Source organism: Ctenocephalides felis, unplaced genomic scaffold (genome assembly GCF_003426905.1).
Source record: "Ctenocephalides felis isolate EL2017-DRISC unplaced genomic scaffold, ASM342690v1 CF-g0.4_SCAFFOLD_03571, whole genome shotgun sequence".
In the NCBI taxonomy this organism is placed as follows: Eukaryota; Metazoa; Arthropoda; class Insecta; order Siphonaptera; family Pulicidae; genus Ctenocephalides; species Ctenocephalides felis.
Genome location: NW_020539725.1, coordinates 52,963,872 through 52,980,897, shown reverse-complemented (window position 1 = coordinate 52,980,897; position 17,026 = coordinate 52,963,872). Strand labels below are relative to the sequence as shown.

General features: G+C 30.7%; 1 protein-coding gene across 1 annotated transcript; it reads right to left on the bottom strand.

The window, feature by feature from the left end:
• Positions 1–1,245: 1,245 nt before the first annotated feature.
• LOC113386247 (general transcription factor II-I repeat domain-containing protein 2-like) lies at positions 1,246–2,571 on the bottom strand. The gene has a single exon (XM_026624038.1). It carries the CDS (start codon positions 2,569–2,571, stop codon positions 1,246–1,248), a length of 1,326 nt encoding a protein of 441 aa, XP_026479823.1.
• Between the last annotated feature and the right edge of the window lie 14,455 nt (positions 2,572–17,026).

The following is a 17,026-nucleotide window of genomic DNA, read 5'->3' as shown; positions in this document are numbered from 1 at the left end:
TGAAAAACTTTTTTCAGCATTTGCGGTTGAAACTGGGTAAATTGTATGCAAAAATTACTTCGGGAAAATTTTAAGCAAAAGTATTGAATTTTGACAGCGATATAATAAATATTGAATTTCATATTTTAGACATATTTTTCGAGTGTTTACAATTGGTTATAAAAATTAACAGAGATGATCTCACTGTATTTAGACGAAAGTTTCATGAAGACAGGTGTTTTTGCTAAATTACTCAAGTTGTAATTATTCGAACATACTAATTGAGTCGAAGTCTCTGATCTTTGTTTAATTTCAGAAATTCATATGTATATTTATAAATAGTATATGTTGAGTTTGAAACAAGATTACGGGTTGCTATACTTTGCCTTTTGTTTTTGAAAACAGTCGTTTACGCTCCATTTCTTTGATAATTTTTCGAGACATTTAGCAAACTGCTGAATTAATTTTAATTTTTTAATTTGCACAAAATGACTTAATAAAATGCTAGTTTTCTATTCTATCGCAATCGCAACTCTCTTTATATTTTTACATTTTACACGCTCATGTTTTATTCGAAATTAAATTTAGTTGCAAGGAAGTTTTCATGATTATTTTAACTTTTGTTATTTGTAAAATAAGATAAAAATTCGTAAGATTCTATTAATATTTGGGCAGGTTGGGCCCCCATGGCCCGGAAAAATACACTTTAAAACAATAATTTTACATCTTAATGAAATTAAATTTCACTGAACAAATTTTTCACGATTAATTCGCTTTTTGTGAAATAATTTTTTATTATTAATATTTGCTTACGGACGTTGGGGGCCCCCCTGGCTTGGGGCTGATATGGCTGATACGGCGGTAGTTACGCCCCTGATTCTGAAATATATAATTAGGTTCTAGGAGAGATGAATTAAAACCAAATTTATCTTTTAAACATATTTATTAACAAATAACCTACAATTCTAACATAAACTAAACAATTTTAATGTGAACCTTGTCCCTGTACATTTTTGCTTAACAATTCAATATCCGGGGTATAATTTGTTACTTTTAATTTCACACATGATTCTGAATGTTCAGTTGTTAAACGACTTCTTTGTGAACTCAAAATATTTTTCATGTGTGAAAAAATTTGTTCACAAAGATATGTGGAACCAAAAGCTGAAAGGAGAGCGCATGCAATTTTCTTTAAACAAATAAATCTTTCCGGCAATGACATCCAACAATTTAATATGACCGTCGATTTTTCTATAGAGTCATCTTCTAGATTTTTTGTAGTTCTTTAAATTTTGTTTTCCATAATTCTGACGATGTTAGTTCGATAATTTCCATTTCGAAATTATCAACATTCATCCACTCGAAAATTGGACAATCGAACGGTATTGTTGATGAATCTAAATCTGGCTGTATGAGGAAGGAAAATATAGGCACATAAGCTTCAAAATCCTTGCATCTTTTGCAAAATTCATCTTTAAGTGCTTCAACGTAGGTTTTGAGTTCATTGTTGTTTACGGTCGATTCATTTGCAAGCGCTCTCACATTTGGGAAGTATTTGTAGGTGCTCGTGTTAATATCACGTAAAAATATATTTAATTTTGACGCAAATGCTGTCCAATATTCAAATAATTCGAGCACTGTTTGGCGCTTTCCTTGCAATTTCAAGTTTAGTTCACTTAGATGATTTGTTACATCGGTCAGAAACATTAATTTGCCTAACCATTCTTCATCGTTCAATTCGGGGAATTGTTGTTCCTTTTCGTTAAGAAAAACTTTGATGGGTTCCAGACATGACACAAACTTATTTAAGACATTGCCTCGACTAAGCCAACGAACATGGCTGTATGAGGGAAGGTCAACATATTCACTTTCCATTTCTTCTAAAAGAGATTTAAATTGTCTGTGTGTTAGTGAAGAGCGAGACACTATAAAATTAACTATTTTAACAACAGTGTTCATTACAGGAATTAAGCGCTGTGATGAAATTTTGGCAACTAAACTTTCCTGGTGTATTATACAATGGAAGTTCAATATTTTATGTCCAATATGATTTTCAAGAAGTTTGACAAATCCTCTATCTTTGCCAATCATTGCAGCTGCGCCGTCAGTAGTTACAGAAAATATTTTTTTGACATTAATGTTCTTGCTGTCAAAATAACTTATGAATGAAGAAAGAATATCCTCCCCCTTAGTTGTCCCAGACAGAGGAATCAAAGTACACAATTCTTCATAAACTTGATCTTTATCACAATACCGTGCAAATACTGCAAGCCGCGCAATATCATTTACGTCGGTACTTTCATCAACAGCAACACTAAATGAAACAGCTTCTTGTAATCCAGCATTCTGTTTTGTTGTTACATTGTCTGCCATTTCAGTTATTCTTCTTTCAATTGTTCGCGCAGAAGCCGGTATTTCTTGAATTCGGGATAATATGGTTTGTTGGTTAGGTAAATCGCTAAACAACTTTTCAGCACTTTTTATAAAAATTTCCTTTATATATTCTCCATCTGTAAAGGGTTTGCCTTTGGCAGCTATGCAATGAGCAATTGCGAAGCTGCATTCTGTCGCTTTAGCCTTCGTTCCAGTCATTCCACAAAAAAAAGTTATTTGTTTCTTATAACAAGAAACAGCTTTCTTTATAGTTTCACATTTCTCATCGTTGCTATTAAATGTGGACTGATGTTTGGTTTGGAAATGTCTTTGTACACTTGACGTGCGGCATACTACACTTTCGCGGCATATCGCACATACAGCACGATCCTTTTGTTATATAAATCCATATTCATTCGTCCAACAGTCTTGAAAACCGCGAACATCTAATTTTTGTTTCTTACTCTCCATTTTATTAAATACGAATGAATTATAACAAATATAAAATCAATAAGATACAAGTCTTCACAAAAAAAGTTAGAACGAAAAGTAGCGACCAAACGAAATGCAAGTTTAACTGCGCAAGTTTAAGCCCACCGCACAAGCACACAAGCAAATGGTGCGTTTCAAATTCAACTCGCAGTTGATAAACGAGAAAGAGGGGGGCGAGTGATACTCCAACATTCAGCTTCGTGAAGGCCGCTTCGATAACTACTCGGCACTGCACATGTTTCATCCCTTTTACTCCGAATGCGGTCTCAATCAACCTTCGCGCAGATTTTCATGAAATTAGCGAACCACATTATAATCAAACTTTCTCTCTTATTTTCAACATTTTCTCTTATTTAAAAATCACTTCGTCTCGATATATTTGCGATTTTCCTAATTCCTTTGTAGCGTGCCATTCAGAATCCCTTCGCGTGCCAAGCCTGGCACGCGTGCCGTAGGTTGCCGATGCCTGGTATATCGGATATTTTCAAAAAAAGCTATTATATGGCATCAAAGTCATTTAAATACCAGGGTGGGGTCAATTCGGGGTATGGAAACCCGATCAGACCCTTTATATTAAATAACACTAAAAGCGAAGTTTTCTCGACGTTTCCAGTCATTCTAAATCCTTGGACGATTTAAAAATTTTGTGTGTTTGTGAGCTAAAATTTAAACATTCGTTGGCATTTCCTCTAAAATGGCTTTACTGATTTCAAATCCTATTAATAACTAGATATTCTGTATCTGGATCTAGTATAGATAATTTTATTTCAAAGCAAAATCAATTACCACACTGTCATCATTCATCTAAGTCAATTTCATTTCCATTGCTAATTATAATGATAGCGATAAGAACTGAATCGATCCTTTACCATTATTCTAAAATTTCGACTTAATGAAAATTCGCCTTGTGCTTTGTATACACCATAATATCCTGGGGCTCTCCATTATTAAATCAGAATTTGCACATACATACCTTTTATGAATCCGCCAAAACGTACTGTGATATCTGCACGGGTATTTACAAACGTGTTTATTTGTGCTTCGGTATTATGGCAAAGGGTTTAAAGGAATAAGGGTCAGAGGGTTGAAGTTCATTCGCGTCAACATTGCCTGCTTATTAAGTGTGCGCATATTAAATATTATATTTATATTCCGATGTTAGTCAACAGAGGGTTAATATTTTTGTATGAAAATTTTATGTTTAATGAAGCTTTATCATATCATTAAAATTTAACCCAGGTAGATGTTTGTGATATTGATATAAAAAACAATGTTTAGTATAAAAAAATTATATCGAATATTGCAAAATAAAAATGGAAGATATTTGAATAACTTATATATCAAAAACGTATTCTAGCCTTGGTATATTCAAATGAATTAAAGTTATTATGGAATAATTAATTTTAATTTGACGTTTACTGCTTTGAATGAAAAATTTACAATATTAAGTGGTATTTTGCAAATAATCGACGTTATCAACAAGAATTGAGATTTAGCGTTTAATGATATTATTTTAAATTTTGATTCAGCCCATTAGTTCAAACTTTATTGTATATTTTCATTTTTTTTATATTTTACCATTGTCCATGAATTTCCATTCACTTGGAAAATATTAACACCTACATGTTATTATTTCCCGTTCGGAACAATAAATCAATCAACAATATTAACAAAGGTGCAATTGCAATTTTCTATAGGTTTTGGTTTCAATATTTATAATTGAAATATCTGCATTTTATTTGATTACTGAATCAAATTGCGAATATTTAAATATTAAAACATCAACCAAAGCATAAAATATGAATATATTTATTGACCGATTTGAAATACATTTAAATATTTAATTAGAATTTTGCAAAACACGTAAAACTTGTATAAAAGGGAGTTATTTTGTTGAATGGCTATTTTCATATTTAATTGCGCAACTGAAATTTATACAGTTTGTGTACATTTTTGCAATATTTGTTTGCTTTTTGTAATATTGATTTTATTTGCTACTGAGATTCGAGCAAATATTAACAAAGTCTAAAAAATATTATTAGGTAGTAAAATGAAATTTAAAACATGAAGCTTATTAGTAGACAGAAAAGGCACAATTTGGGGGGAAATGTTAAACCATGTTTTAATTATTTTTGTGAAATATAGAGATAGAATTTAAATCGAGTACTCGATACTTTAGGCATATCTGTATTTTAAATATATGATTATTATGAACATTTTCATATAAGCAAATTTATCATATAAATAGGATTTGAGGTCAGTCTGCCCGAGGTAGGTATCCAACCTGCAACCTCATCTGGTTGGAAGGTCTTCAAAATTTGCACCAAGAAATATAATACCGTTATTAGGCTTACGGTCCAAATTTTACAATTTGTGGAGAAATAAATAGACAATATTTATGCAAATATCATCTCTCTATTGGTCCAAATTTTTACCCCATACAAAATCAATTAAAACTCCTCAATTCTAATCAAAATCTCATCAATGATGAAAATAATTGCCATTCAGCGAAAGAGATTTTAATTATGCATTCGTAGGCCCATCCTGGGATTTGCAATATCCTGTTGTATCGGTTGTATTAGACAAGTACTAATTACTTAAACCAGAGATATTTCCATTATCTCCATTAAACAAGGATTTATCGACCGCATGGGGCGAACATGAAAGCAACTCCAGTTCATTATGTCAATTCATGTTCCGGAAACAAACCCGAATAGAATTATGTGACCGATGGTCGTTAATGAAAGATATTTGTTTGTTTTAAGGCATGTTTAAATTATATTCAATAATTTAAAGGAAAAATTATATTTCTGATCATGGTCTGATCTGATTCTGATCGATTCAGGAAGATCAATGTTGAAGGCTGGCATGGTGCTATTTGTGGAATGGTACAATATATGTTTTTTTGGAAACATTTGATAAACCAATGCATGTTTATTATATAATTTTTAGTGAAATTATTATTGCATTGTTATGACATCAGATTGTTTTTACAATAAGTGTAAAGTCAAACTACCTTGTTGTTACAATGGTGAATCAAGGATCCATGTATTCATAATATTAAGGGTCAACCAATTGTTAACTGACTAATAAGAAATTTTTTGAATACTTGTGACACTCTCTTTCACTGATCCAATACTTTTTGTAATACTACAATAATGGTTGGACAACTTCCAAGTGGACAACTAGGACTTTGATATAGAGCGAATCTTGAAAAGTACTTGATTATGGATTTTTATTTGGATATTTTAGTTTTTTTATATTTTTCATTAGTGTACGATATAGTCATTGTTAAGGTTCAAACCATTTATATAAATATAATTAGGAAGTTTATTATGATCGAAGATAAAGACCGCATCTTGATTAAAATAAACACCTCAACCGCTTAAGAATGATACCAGATTCATTAACCACAAATAATTGAAGAATTCGGAATAAGAGTGTTTTAGCTTTGAAATAATTATACTCAGATTTCTTAATACATCAAATGATCATAAATTAACATTTGACAAGACCATAATAGAAATAAATCCTTATATTTATTTCTCTTAGGTACAACGAAAGTAAAAATCCTGAAATGTTGCTAAAAGTCATGTGTTTAATCCGCGTTTCTAATAGTCAGTTATAAATTAGCAGTGATAACTTTTTACTTGTGAATTTTGGTTAAATATACATTACCTAGTGGAGAATAGAATATGTGATCATAAAATAATAATACAAATTGTTTTAGTAGTGAGCATAGAAATAATAGTAATAAGACTGAATCTTCCAGCGAAGTCAATTAAAAAAACTTACATTTTTATCTTAGCCCTTGCGTAGAAAATTTTGAAGATTTTTTGTTGAAACATCTAACTGAATCAAGACAAAATTTGCAAGAGAAAGGGAAAGCAAAAAGTGATACAAGAAACCAAAGATTTTACAACTGGTATCATCATCCGATGATTGATTCTGCCTGATTTGTGGAAGCTCATATTATGAAAGTAGGGGTGGCGTAAAATGCGCAGGTTATAATTACCTTTGTAATGATTATTGTGACTAGATCTCGATAAATTGATATATAGTTTCTGTGATATTTTGACAAATTAGTTAACATTTTTGACTTCTTTTGAACAAGAAATTTATAATAACACTAGTCGTGATGGTGAATTATTGAAAGAAGGAAATAGATCGCATAATTAGGTTTGTTTTATTAAAAATAATAGGTTTTGTTGAATTCATAAGATTTTTGTTATATTCATAAGTATATTTAAAGGATTATGTTGTCTTATTAAATTCGTTAAATTTTTTTTTGGTGTTTACAGCTACTGTTTTTTTACCAATGATTATGTCTGGCACAACCCTTCTTGCCTTGTCTTGTAGGATATGATTTTATGACATATCATCAAATTTAAGGACAGTAGTTCAGTATTTCCACGTAGAGAAATATTCAAATTACCATTTAATTTACTTTTCTCCCAGCTAACTGATAAATTAACAAAGTTATTGGTGATAAAAAAGTGGCGCAACCGTCTCCTCCTCGTTTTTCATGCAACTGCATAAAAATTTAAAAAGACAATTTAATTAGTATTCATAAATATTTTAATAGTACCATTTTAGCGCTTAATTAATCATAATACTACGGTCTTGAGGTCGATTGTAAACCCGGCATGCTAGGCACTAGACTTTGTAATAAAGTGCCCTCTATTTCAATATACAGAGTATGTTAGGTGGTCCCAGGCAGACGTAATGTGAGGGTCAAACGGTCAGACACTTAAGGAATTAATTACAACAACTCGACTGCTTCGTTGGGCCAAATTGAAATGTAGAAGCTATTTCATATGTAACACCCCCAAAACTAACTCTCTCATTGAGGTACTCTGCTTGTACATAAAGTGTAAATGAAAGGACTGACTCGAAGGACTTCACCGCATTACCGTTGTCAGGAATCCCAAAGACTTTGTTTTTGTCTAATTAAATGCGCTTGATGAGTTTAAATGTAATTATGTGAAACAAAAAAACGAAATATTTATTTTTTAGACATTTTTGTTTTGTCTACGAGCTACTGACGCAATCCAACATAGTTTGCAGCATTACATACATTTCTGGTGGATTTAATGCGACTGATGTAGAAAATGACATAAAAATGTTTTATGTTTTTATTTTTAGGTTTTATGTAGGGTGTCATTTGTAACATACCAGGGTGCTTTCACAATGCATCTTAAAATTTTCGATTGCGCTACTTGTATTTTTTTATATTTGAATTGCTTGCGCACGCCCATAGCTCAATGCCGTATGTCCAGATTGGGATAATTATTGTTTTATATAAAAGGAGTTTGTTTTCATAGCACATATTTGAACTCCTGCCAATTAGCCAATACAACTGTTTGAACTTCTTCTCCATCTGTTGTTTTTTCATTTTAATGTGATATAATAATAAATCACAATATCATCTCCATATGATTATATAGATACAATTAACTTAATTAGTTGGATTTAAAGACAAAACCTTTTATAATGGGGAATAAATTATCAACCATAACACATTTCTACAATGCTGTGTTTTACTGAACATAGTCAGTTGTTTCTCTGATCAAAGCCAAATTTGGCTTTTGTGCCCTGCTCTCCTGTATAGTTTAAATCGTAGTACTTTACCAAGTAAAAATGCGATATTGCCTATTGCCAGGATATTGCTATTGTGGTTTTCAAATAAATATCGAGCTTGAAATGTGTATGCTTTCGAACTTCGAGTATGTTGTCACTGACGAAATGATCTCTTAATCGCGTACCTATGCCAATGTACACAGAGGAGATTCGTATTTAATCTCATTGTTTTGTTCGCTTCCACTCGGACTTTGGGATTTGGAATTCAGGATTCGCGTCAGGACGAATTTCCAGGACGAACACTACTCGCAGCCGAATTAAACCCGTTATCTGCATACCTTGGATGCATCATATCAAAGAAGCAAAAGTAGGCAAATAAACGTAAAAATCTTTATAATTTCATTTCACATATTTTGAAGTTACTGAAATTTGGATTGACTAATTCTTTATATATCAATTTTTGAAGTTTGGATTTGTGGCGAGCATAGCTCACTTGGTAGCTTGTTCGATTCACATGACAGGGATCTTTGGATCAAATCTTGTCATAGACTAAGAATTTATGAAAAAAATGTATGTAGTTGATTTGAAATTAAATAAAACTGAGAAAAATAGAAATTACAGAATTCGAATAGCTGAATTGTGTTAAGAGTAAGAAGAAAAAATATTAGAACTTGCTGAGATTAAAAGAAGAATGTAGAAAAAAATGGGATAAAGATAGAAGTTGAATAAAATTAAACATTTGATATGAAAGAGCAACAATTGAAGAAAATAAGGAGAATAAAAAATTAAGTAGTATATAGCAGTATAAAAAAAAAGTTTGGATTTTTCGAAAGATCGGATTTCTGAACGACCAGAGTTTTCAATGTCCAAAGAAGTTCATCATATCCTATTTTTATCTCAATCTGAGAACTTAATCATTGAATAGAAATCGTTGACAAACTAAAAAATTGGCTAAATGTAATTAATTTATATTATTTTTCCAGAATTGTTATGAATAAATACCATGTTTACGTCGGTATACCTCATTAAAAACTTTTGATTTAATTGCTATTTTTGGAATATTTGGCTAACAATAAGTTTGCAACGCAAATTATGATTGAAATATAAATTATTTATATTGGTTATTCAAAATCATTAAAAAACTATTCCTAAACCTCCTGTGCGCCAACTCTGTTATAGAGCATTGAAAATCCTCTTATCGGTTAGAATAATTTACAATAGTTTTAGCAGACTAAATAAAGCCGAAATGCATGAAGCACAAAGTTGGCAAAAACTTGCTGCGTTTTTCTTTTAGATAAAAATTTTCACATACCCTGAAGTTTTCCATTTTGTTGGGTACAATTCATGTGCTAGATTAATCACTTATTAGATAACATATAATTTTGTTGAAACATTACCACTACCCTTTCTAAATTGAAATTATTTAGCATTTTTTGTATAAGCGACCTAATCAATAGCACTTGCAATCACGAATTATGGTCAGAATAAACCTCTGCCTACTATTTTACTTTTTGCTTTAAAGCCCAATTGCTTCAAAATGTATTAAAATATTTGATTCAAAAATATGTTAGTAGACAAGTAGTTTTACTATCTACTTGCTCTGACTTCTAGATCTTCATTGATCTCGGCATATTATCAATCAATCAAGCTACCGATTGCACTTTGCGCCAATTTTGCAACTATCGTCCCGCTTTGAGCCAATAAAAGCAATTTGTGCCCATTGAGATAGAATTATAGCATTCGGCGCTTTGACTAATGTAGGTTCGGTATAAACTAAATACCATTTCACCAGGCGCCGCCAAACGATTAAACCACACCACGATATAGTTAGTTACTTCGCCATATCGGACTTGAGCTGATTTCACACAGAATAACTAATGGAAATATAAACAACTAGTGGTACATGGTGATTTAAGGCAAATTGCTGGAACTTTTGGTACAGCAATTTAAAATTTTCAAAAGTTTTTTGGAAACTTTGAAAAAAATATTTTTTGAGAAATTTGAAATTTTTCAAAAAATTAGACTTTTCTGAAAAATTATAATTTTTTTATACTTTTCGAAATTTTGAGAATCTTGAATTTTTGCGTAGTATTTTAGATACGAAATATCAAAATACACTGTAGTCCAACAGCAAACATTTGTACTTTATTATTAAAATCTCTATAAAATATTCGAAAATTTTATCTCATAATCATTTTTGACCGCCAAATGGCTGGCTCTGCCTTACCAAAATTATCAGTTGTTCATTTCGTCAATACAAATAAAATTTTGTTGAATCATTCAAATCGGCCGCTCTATAAACTCTATAAATTTCTCTATAAACTGAATTACTATTTTTAGAATTTGTTTCCTCGTGAAATTTGAATGATTCAAAAACTATTTGATTTCTATTGATGGGAAGACGTGCTGATTAGTTTTTGGCAAAAGCGGATTCAACCATGTCGAAGATACGAAGCAACAAGTGCCAAAAATGTCAATTCTATTTGTGAGAGCCGAGCATCCGATTTGAATAATTCAAAAAAACATTTCACTTGTATTTATGTAAGATGACGCATGTCATCGTACCTAAAGGCAAATTGCTGGAACTTCCCGTACCAACAACTATTTTTTTTAATGATTTAATTTGCTTTTAGAACTCTGATTTAAGAGATTTTTAAAATTTTTGAAAAATTTGATTTTTTTTTGAAAATTTTGATTATTTATACTTTTATACTTTTGTGTTTTTAACTTCCTGTAGGGCAAGTTATAGTAATTGCAAAAAAATCAAAAATGAAAATTTTTATATATCTTTACGTTTCAAAGGTTTCTGAACATTTTGGCATACATTAGAAAAAATGGATGTATGTGTGTGCGGATACAAATTTTCGTCAACGTTTTTGGGAACACGGATCAACCGATTTAAATAATTCAAAAAACATTCGATTTGTATTGATAAGGAGACGTGCTGATTAGTTTTTGGCGATGGCAGGTCTAGCCGTTCCGAAGATACGGGGCAAAAAGTGGCAATAACGGTAACTCAGTTTTTAAGTGAACGGAGCGTCCGATTTTAGTAATTCAAAAAACATTTTACTTGTATTGACAAGATGAAGACTGATTAAATTTTTGGGAAAGCAGGTCTAGAGGTTATGGACTCTCAATAAAAATAAGTTTAAAAAATGTCATCTGGCGGTCAAAAATGTTTATTGGACTTATGTACATCAAATTATCAGATATTATATAGAGATTTTAATAGTGTGTACACATTTGTGTAAATTTTTTTGGGTTCACTACCAAGATTTTTAATTACGGTACGGGAAGTTCCAGCAATTTCCCTTAAGGCACGTTGTCATGCACCACTAGCTTATTTTTACAAATTGGCACAAAATTCAATTCCGATGCCGTTTTATTCGTGTGATACGGCCTTTAATCTAAACTAAACGGTAACAATCTGGTCATAAGATGTAAAGTTATCCTCGCATGTGAGCACAACAGTGAACAGGGGTATTAATCATAATCGCGCGGTCTATGCGGGTAACTGTGTGTTTAATTAATCCCAAAGTTATAAATACCGGTTTATGCACTAATATTATCAGACGGGCTAAGTAATGCTCTCATTGCACCTTAAATACGAGATTGCAGAATACTTGGAGCAAAATTGTTATGTGAAATATTAGGCACTGCACTTAAGGGATTTATCAGCGTGAAATGGTTGAAGGAGATAGATGTCTATATTCATCAGCTATGAATGGGATGTAGAAATATCTCTAACCAAGCACTTTTATTTATCAATCATCAATGTTTTTTTTTTATTCAAAAATAGGAGTTGGTGAGGACTATTTCTAGAATTTTTGTATTAACTAATCATTCTTATTCTACGCAAACATTTAGATTTGGATAGAATTTTAATGTTTCATAAAACGATTTGAGAGTTAGGAACTGTTTCTACTAATTAATAAATAATAAATAAATAAGCGCATAGGCAAGTCATCAAAAATATTGCCAAGATACTTGTGCAATTGATTTCACAAATATTGATGTTTATTGCAATTGCTTTAAAATACATTAAATTATTAACATCCCGAAGGGTAAATTATAGTAGTCGTTCAGAAATCGAAATTGGAATTTTTTGCATATCTATACGTTTTAGGGGTTTCTGAACATATTGGCATACATTAGACAAAATAAATGTGTGTAGGTGTGTGTGTGTCTATGTGAGTGTATGTTTGTGTGAATACAGTTTTTGTCTTCGATTTCAGGCGCATCAGTCGAAATTGAAAATATTTGAATATCTTTATACGTTACAGAGGTTTCTGAACATTTTGGTATACCTTAAACACACACCTGTTTACAAGTGTGTGATTGTGTCTATGTGAGTGTATGTTTGTGTGGAAACATTTTTTCGTCCACGATTTCAGGCGCATTTAATCATTGATACCCTATTGATAGGGAGAGGTGCTGATTAGTTTTTGGCACAGGTCCAGCCATTTTGGAGGTTTGGAGCAGAAAAGTGCAAATATTATCAGGGTTTGAGAAAATGGATCATCTGATTGCTTATGTTGACAGTGTGAAGAAATGAGTAGTTTTTGGAGAAGGCAAAAATTTTTTTTCAATAAAAAAATAATAATAATTGCAAAAAGTATATTTTTAAAATATCTAAAATGATTTGGATATTAATTTTAATTTAGATAACGTGAAATTTTTTAATTTTTTCAACGACTGTTACGGTCGATACTTTCACCCCATTATCTATTGATATTGACTTCTGGAACACCCTGTTCAGTGTGTGTATTATCACATAAGGATACGCCCGTTTTACAATATATGATAGCTCTCAGGAGTATTTGCCGAAAATGAATGCTTCTTAAAATATTCTTTGAACATCATAAATATCACCAGGTTTACCGTTACATATATATGATTGCACACTATATTTCTTTTATTACGTTTTTATTACGTCCTTGCCAACTCTGCACCTAAGCATGTAAAATATGAGAAAAGTTTGATTAATGTGCTTAAGAAAGCTGAAAATATTATTTCCATTGATGTAATTTTTAGTACAATAAAAAGAATAAAAAAATTGTAAGTGTATGAATAGTGAATAAATTTTTTTGTTAGAATCCTTTTTTCACAATCTTATTCTTCTCTTGGATATTAACACAACTTCAACATGCTAAATTTATTTCACATAAATTTTAAATTTAATTTTAATTATTTATTTAATCTAATATATTCCAATTACAATTTATTTCAATATTTCATTTCTTATTATAAATATAAATTATTTTTCAATTCTCATATAGGCCTACTGCTCTTTCCTTCCTCAATTATGTTGTCTAAGCCATCTTCATCTCCCTTCCAAGTATATACTAATTAACTCGCAATATAGGCAATCTATGTAGTTAATTATTAACTTCTCGTTACTGTAATAATTAATAATTGATTTTACGATATTTCCTAAAGAATGCTTTGCCTACATGTACTACTAATTAAAACCACGTGAACTTTACTGATCCGTGTAATAAAGTCAAGTGCATTGTGTAATTATATAAAGATATTGTAATCACCATAAAATATATTTATTGAGATATAAATTATATATATATATATATATATATATATCTTTATATAGCAAGGATATCAAGTCGGGTTATGTATAATAAATTGTGGTTCAACATTCGAAGAAATGTCGAAAGGAAGATTTTCTCGAAACAAATGAAACTACTGACAAACAGTTTTCATGACAACTCATATTTATCTTTTCTTTGTTTCTTGAATACACATGTTTAGTTTAGTTCATATACCATGAAAAATTCTAAAAAAATTTGGAAGGCTCTACTAATATTTATATATAATCGTATTTTGTTACTGTGTTTTCTTAAGTAAACTAATCCTTATAAAATTTTAAGTAATTATTATTAAAGTAAAATTCGTTATAGATATTATTTCACAAATGCATACAGGTGCAGTGTATAGTTATAAGAAATCCATTGAACTATTATTTTGAATATGTTTGGAATGCTAGTGCAAATTGAATTATTTGAAAATATATTGCTATATTTTTATAAATATTATAAAAAACATATTTCATTTACTAAATCATTAAATTTTCATAGTTGAATGAATCAATATATGTTTTAGCTATTAAAATAATTAAGAGCTCTATATTGTGAATAATAATCAAATAACGTAAAAAAATGTATTGAAAAAATTTCACTAAAATTACGTTATATTTATGATGTATAGAAATATATACGTAATGAAAACTTACTTGTTGGATGATTACTTTAACTTCCCTAATGAAAATATGTGTTTATAATTAAAATTAAAATTAAAGAAAATATTTCATTATGGCCTTAAATATTCAAGTTTAAATGCAAACAAGGTATACTCGTTTGATTCTTAGCGATTTATTTCTTATTCAATTTTACGAAAAATATTTTGAACAGTATTATTCTGCCTTAGGGAAGGTTCATGAACTTTGTGATATCTGGAAATTATCGAATTGATCAACAAGAAATTGTATTTTTAAATTAAAAACAAAAGTAAAATTGTAAGTAAAAGGCTTGATCCATTTTCTTCTTTATCGGTTGATCTTTTCAAATCTATCTAATACAATTTTTATTCAACTAATAGTTTAGATTAAACTTTGGTTATTAATAATAGAATTAGGAGTTTTATTTAAAACCTTGATAAACTGTTTATAAACTGTGTGTAATAAGGACATGGTTCGTATTTACATCAAAACATAAATGATGCAATTCTTGAAATTTTGAGATCAAAATATTTTGTTTTGTCTTATCCAAATACTAATTATTTCTCCATACTGTTAACACAAACAAAATGTTTTTTACATTATTTAAATCGGATTAACCATTCCGCTCAATAACTGCTATTTTTTGTATTTTTTATTTTTGCTCTTTTTTGCTCTCCGAAACGCTTGAACCTGTCTTTGTAAAAAGCTAATTAGCACATCTACCTCTCAATAAAAATCGATGTTTTTTGAGTCATTCTTATAGGAAGCTCCATTTTCTAAAATTTTCTCTTTTTACTCTATATCTCCAAAACGGCTGGACCTATCTATTCCAAAAACTAGTCAGAACGTCTCCCTATCAAAAATAGCTTAATTTTTTATTCTCTATTTAATTTACAACTGTCCAGTAAACGACATTTAGTAAATTTGGGGAATTTACAATAGTCAGCCGTAAAGGGATATTTTATACTATATTTGCATGTTGGGAAAACAACTCAATAGTTGTTTTTCCTTTCGTTGTAATATTAACAATATTTTATTCAATGATTCAATGATATAATGTTAACTATTTAATTTAATTAAGCTAAGTTATTTCAATCTTTATCAGAAAAGTTGATGACTTAGATTAAGTGGCGCTTTTCTCTTCAATCTACGTCGATAGTTCTCTGTTATTGATGAGTTTGCTAGTGAATTTTCAATTTTTAATGATTACTTTCACTTATCCTAAGGGGAATGAAATCAATAAAATTAGATACATTTCAAAATGGAAGACGAATAATACATTAAAAATCTACTAATTTTTATCGAGTCGACATGACATTAATAATTCCTTCGTCCGTAATAATTTCAGCAATTCAATTTTGAAGTTTGGATTATTTGGCATAAGTGTTAATGCATAGTTTACGATGCAAAACGATCGCATCTGAGCAATTTATTATGAAACCGACTAGCATAACCAAACACCATGTCCCATAGATATATCCTGCCATCCACAAATTCCCGTCGCCGGTGTTTGGGCGCAAATATGCCGTCACAATGGATTTGCATAGTGGCGCGTTCTTATTCACACCCACTAATCGCCTTCATAAATAGTTCCAGGGTCCTTATCTAACATTAACATTACCTTTAACGAGGACCTTATCGCATTTGGAATCTTTCAACTTCACAACACAGTCGGATTCGCGCTTTTTGCTATTTGGGCCCCGCTTTTTAATTCTTTTTAACACAGATCTATATATCAAGCCGACGAAATGGGGTATTTGCGAAAAACGAAAATGATGAAAAATGTTTTTGCTAGTATCTGCACGGGAATAATTTCGTTCTGTGTTTCACGTGCTTTTTTCTCGGAGGGACACTGCTAATGAACTACAATTTTTGCCATCAATTTTGGACATGTGTGAAACAGATAAAAACTAGTAACAAATGAAACTTTTGAAATACATATTTAAGAACTAATTTATTTGGTTCTCGACATTATGAATTTTCACCAAAAAGTGCAAGTTGATAATGTTATGGGGCTTTACAATTTAGTCACAACTGGTATCTCAAAAACAAGTAAAGTTACGATTTATTAACTTCCCGTAGGGTAAGTTATTGTAATGGGCCGAAAATCGGAATTGAAAATTTTTACATTTCTCGACGTTTTGAAGATTTCTGAACATTTTGGCATACCTCAGAAAAAATGGATGTGTGTGTGTGTGTATGTGTGTGTGTGTGTGTATGTATGTATGGATACAAATTTCCAGTCACGTTTCCGGGCAAACGGATCAACCGATTTGAAGGGTTTAAAAAGCATTCGATTTCTATCGATAGGGAAAAGAGCTGATTAGTTTTTGGCAAAGGCAGGTCCAGCCGTTTCGAGGATCGGAGCAA

Excerpts from the sequence above, each read along its gene's own strand:
- LOC113386247 (XM_026624038.1), bottom strand. The coding sequence starts at position 2,571 with ATGACTGGAACGAAGGCTAAAGCGACAGAATGCAGCTTCGCAATTGCT.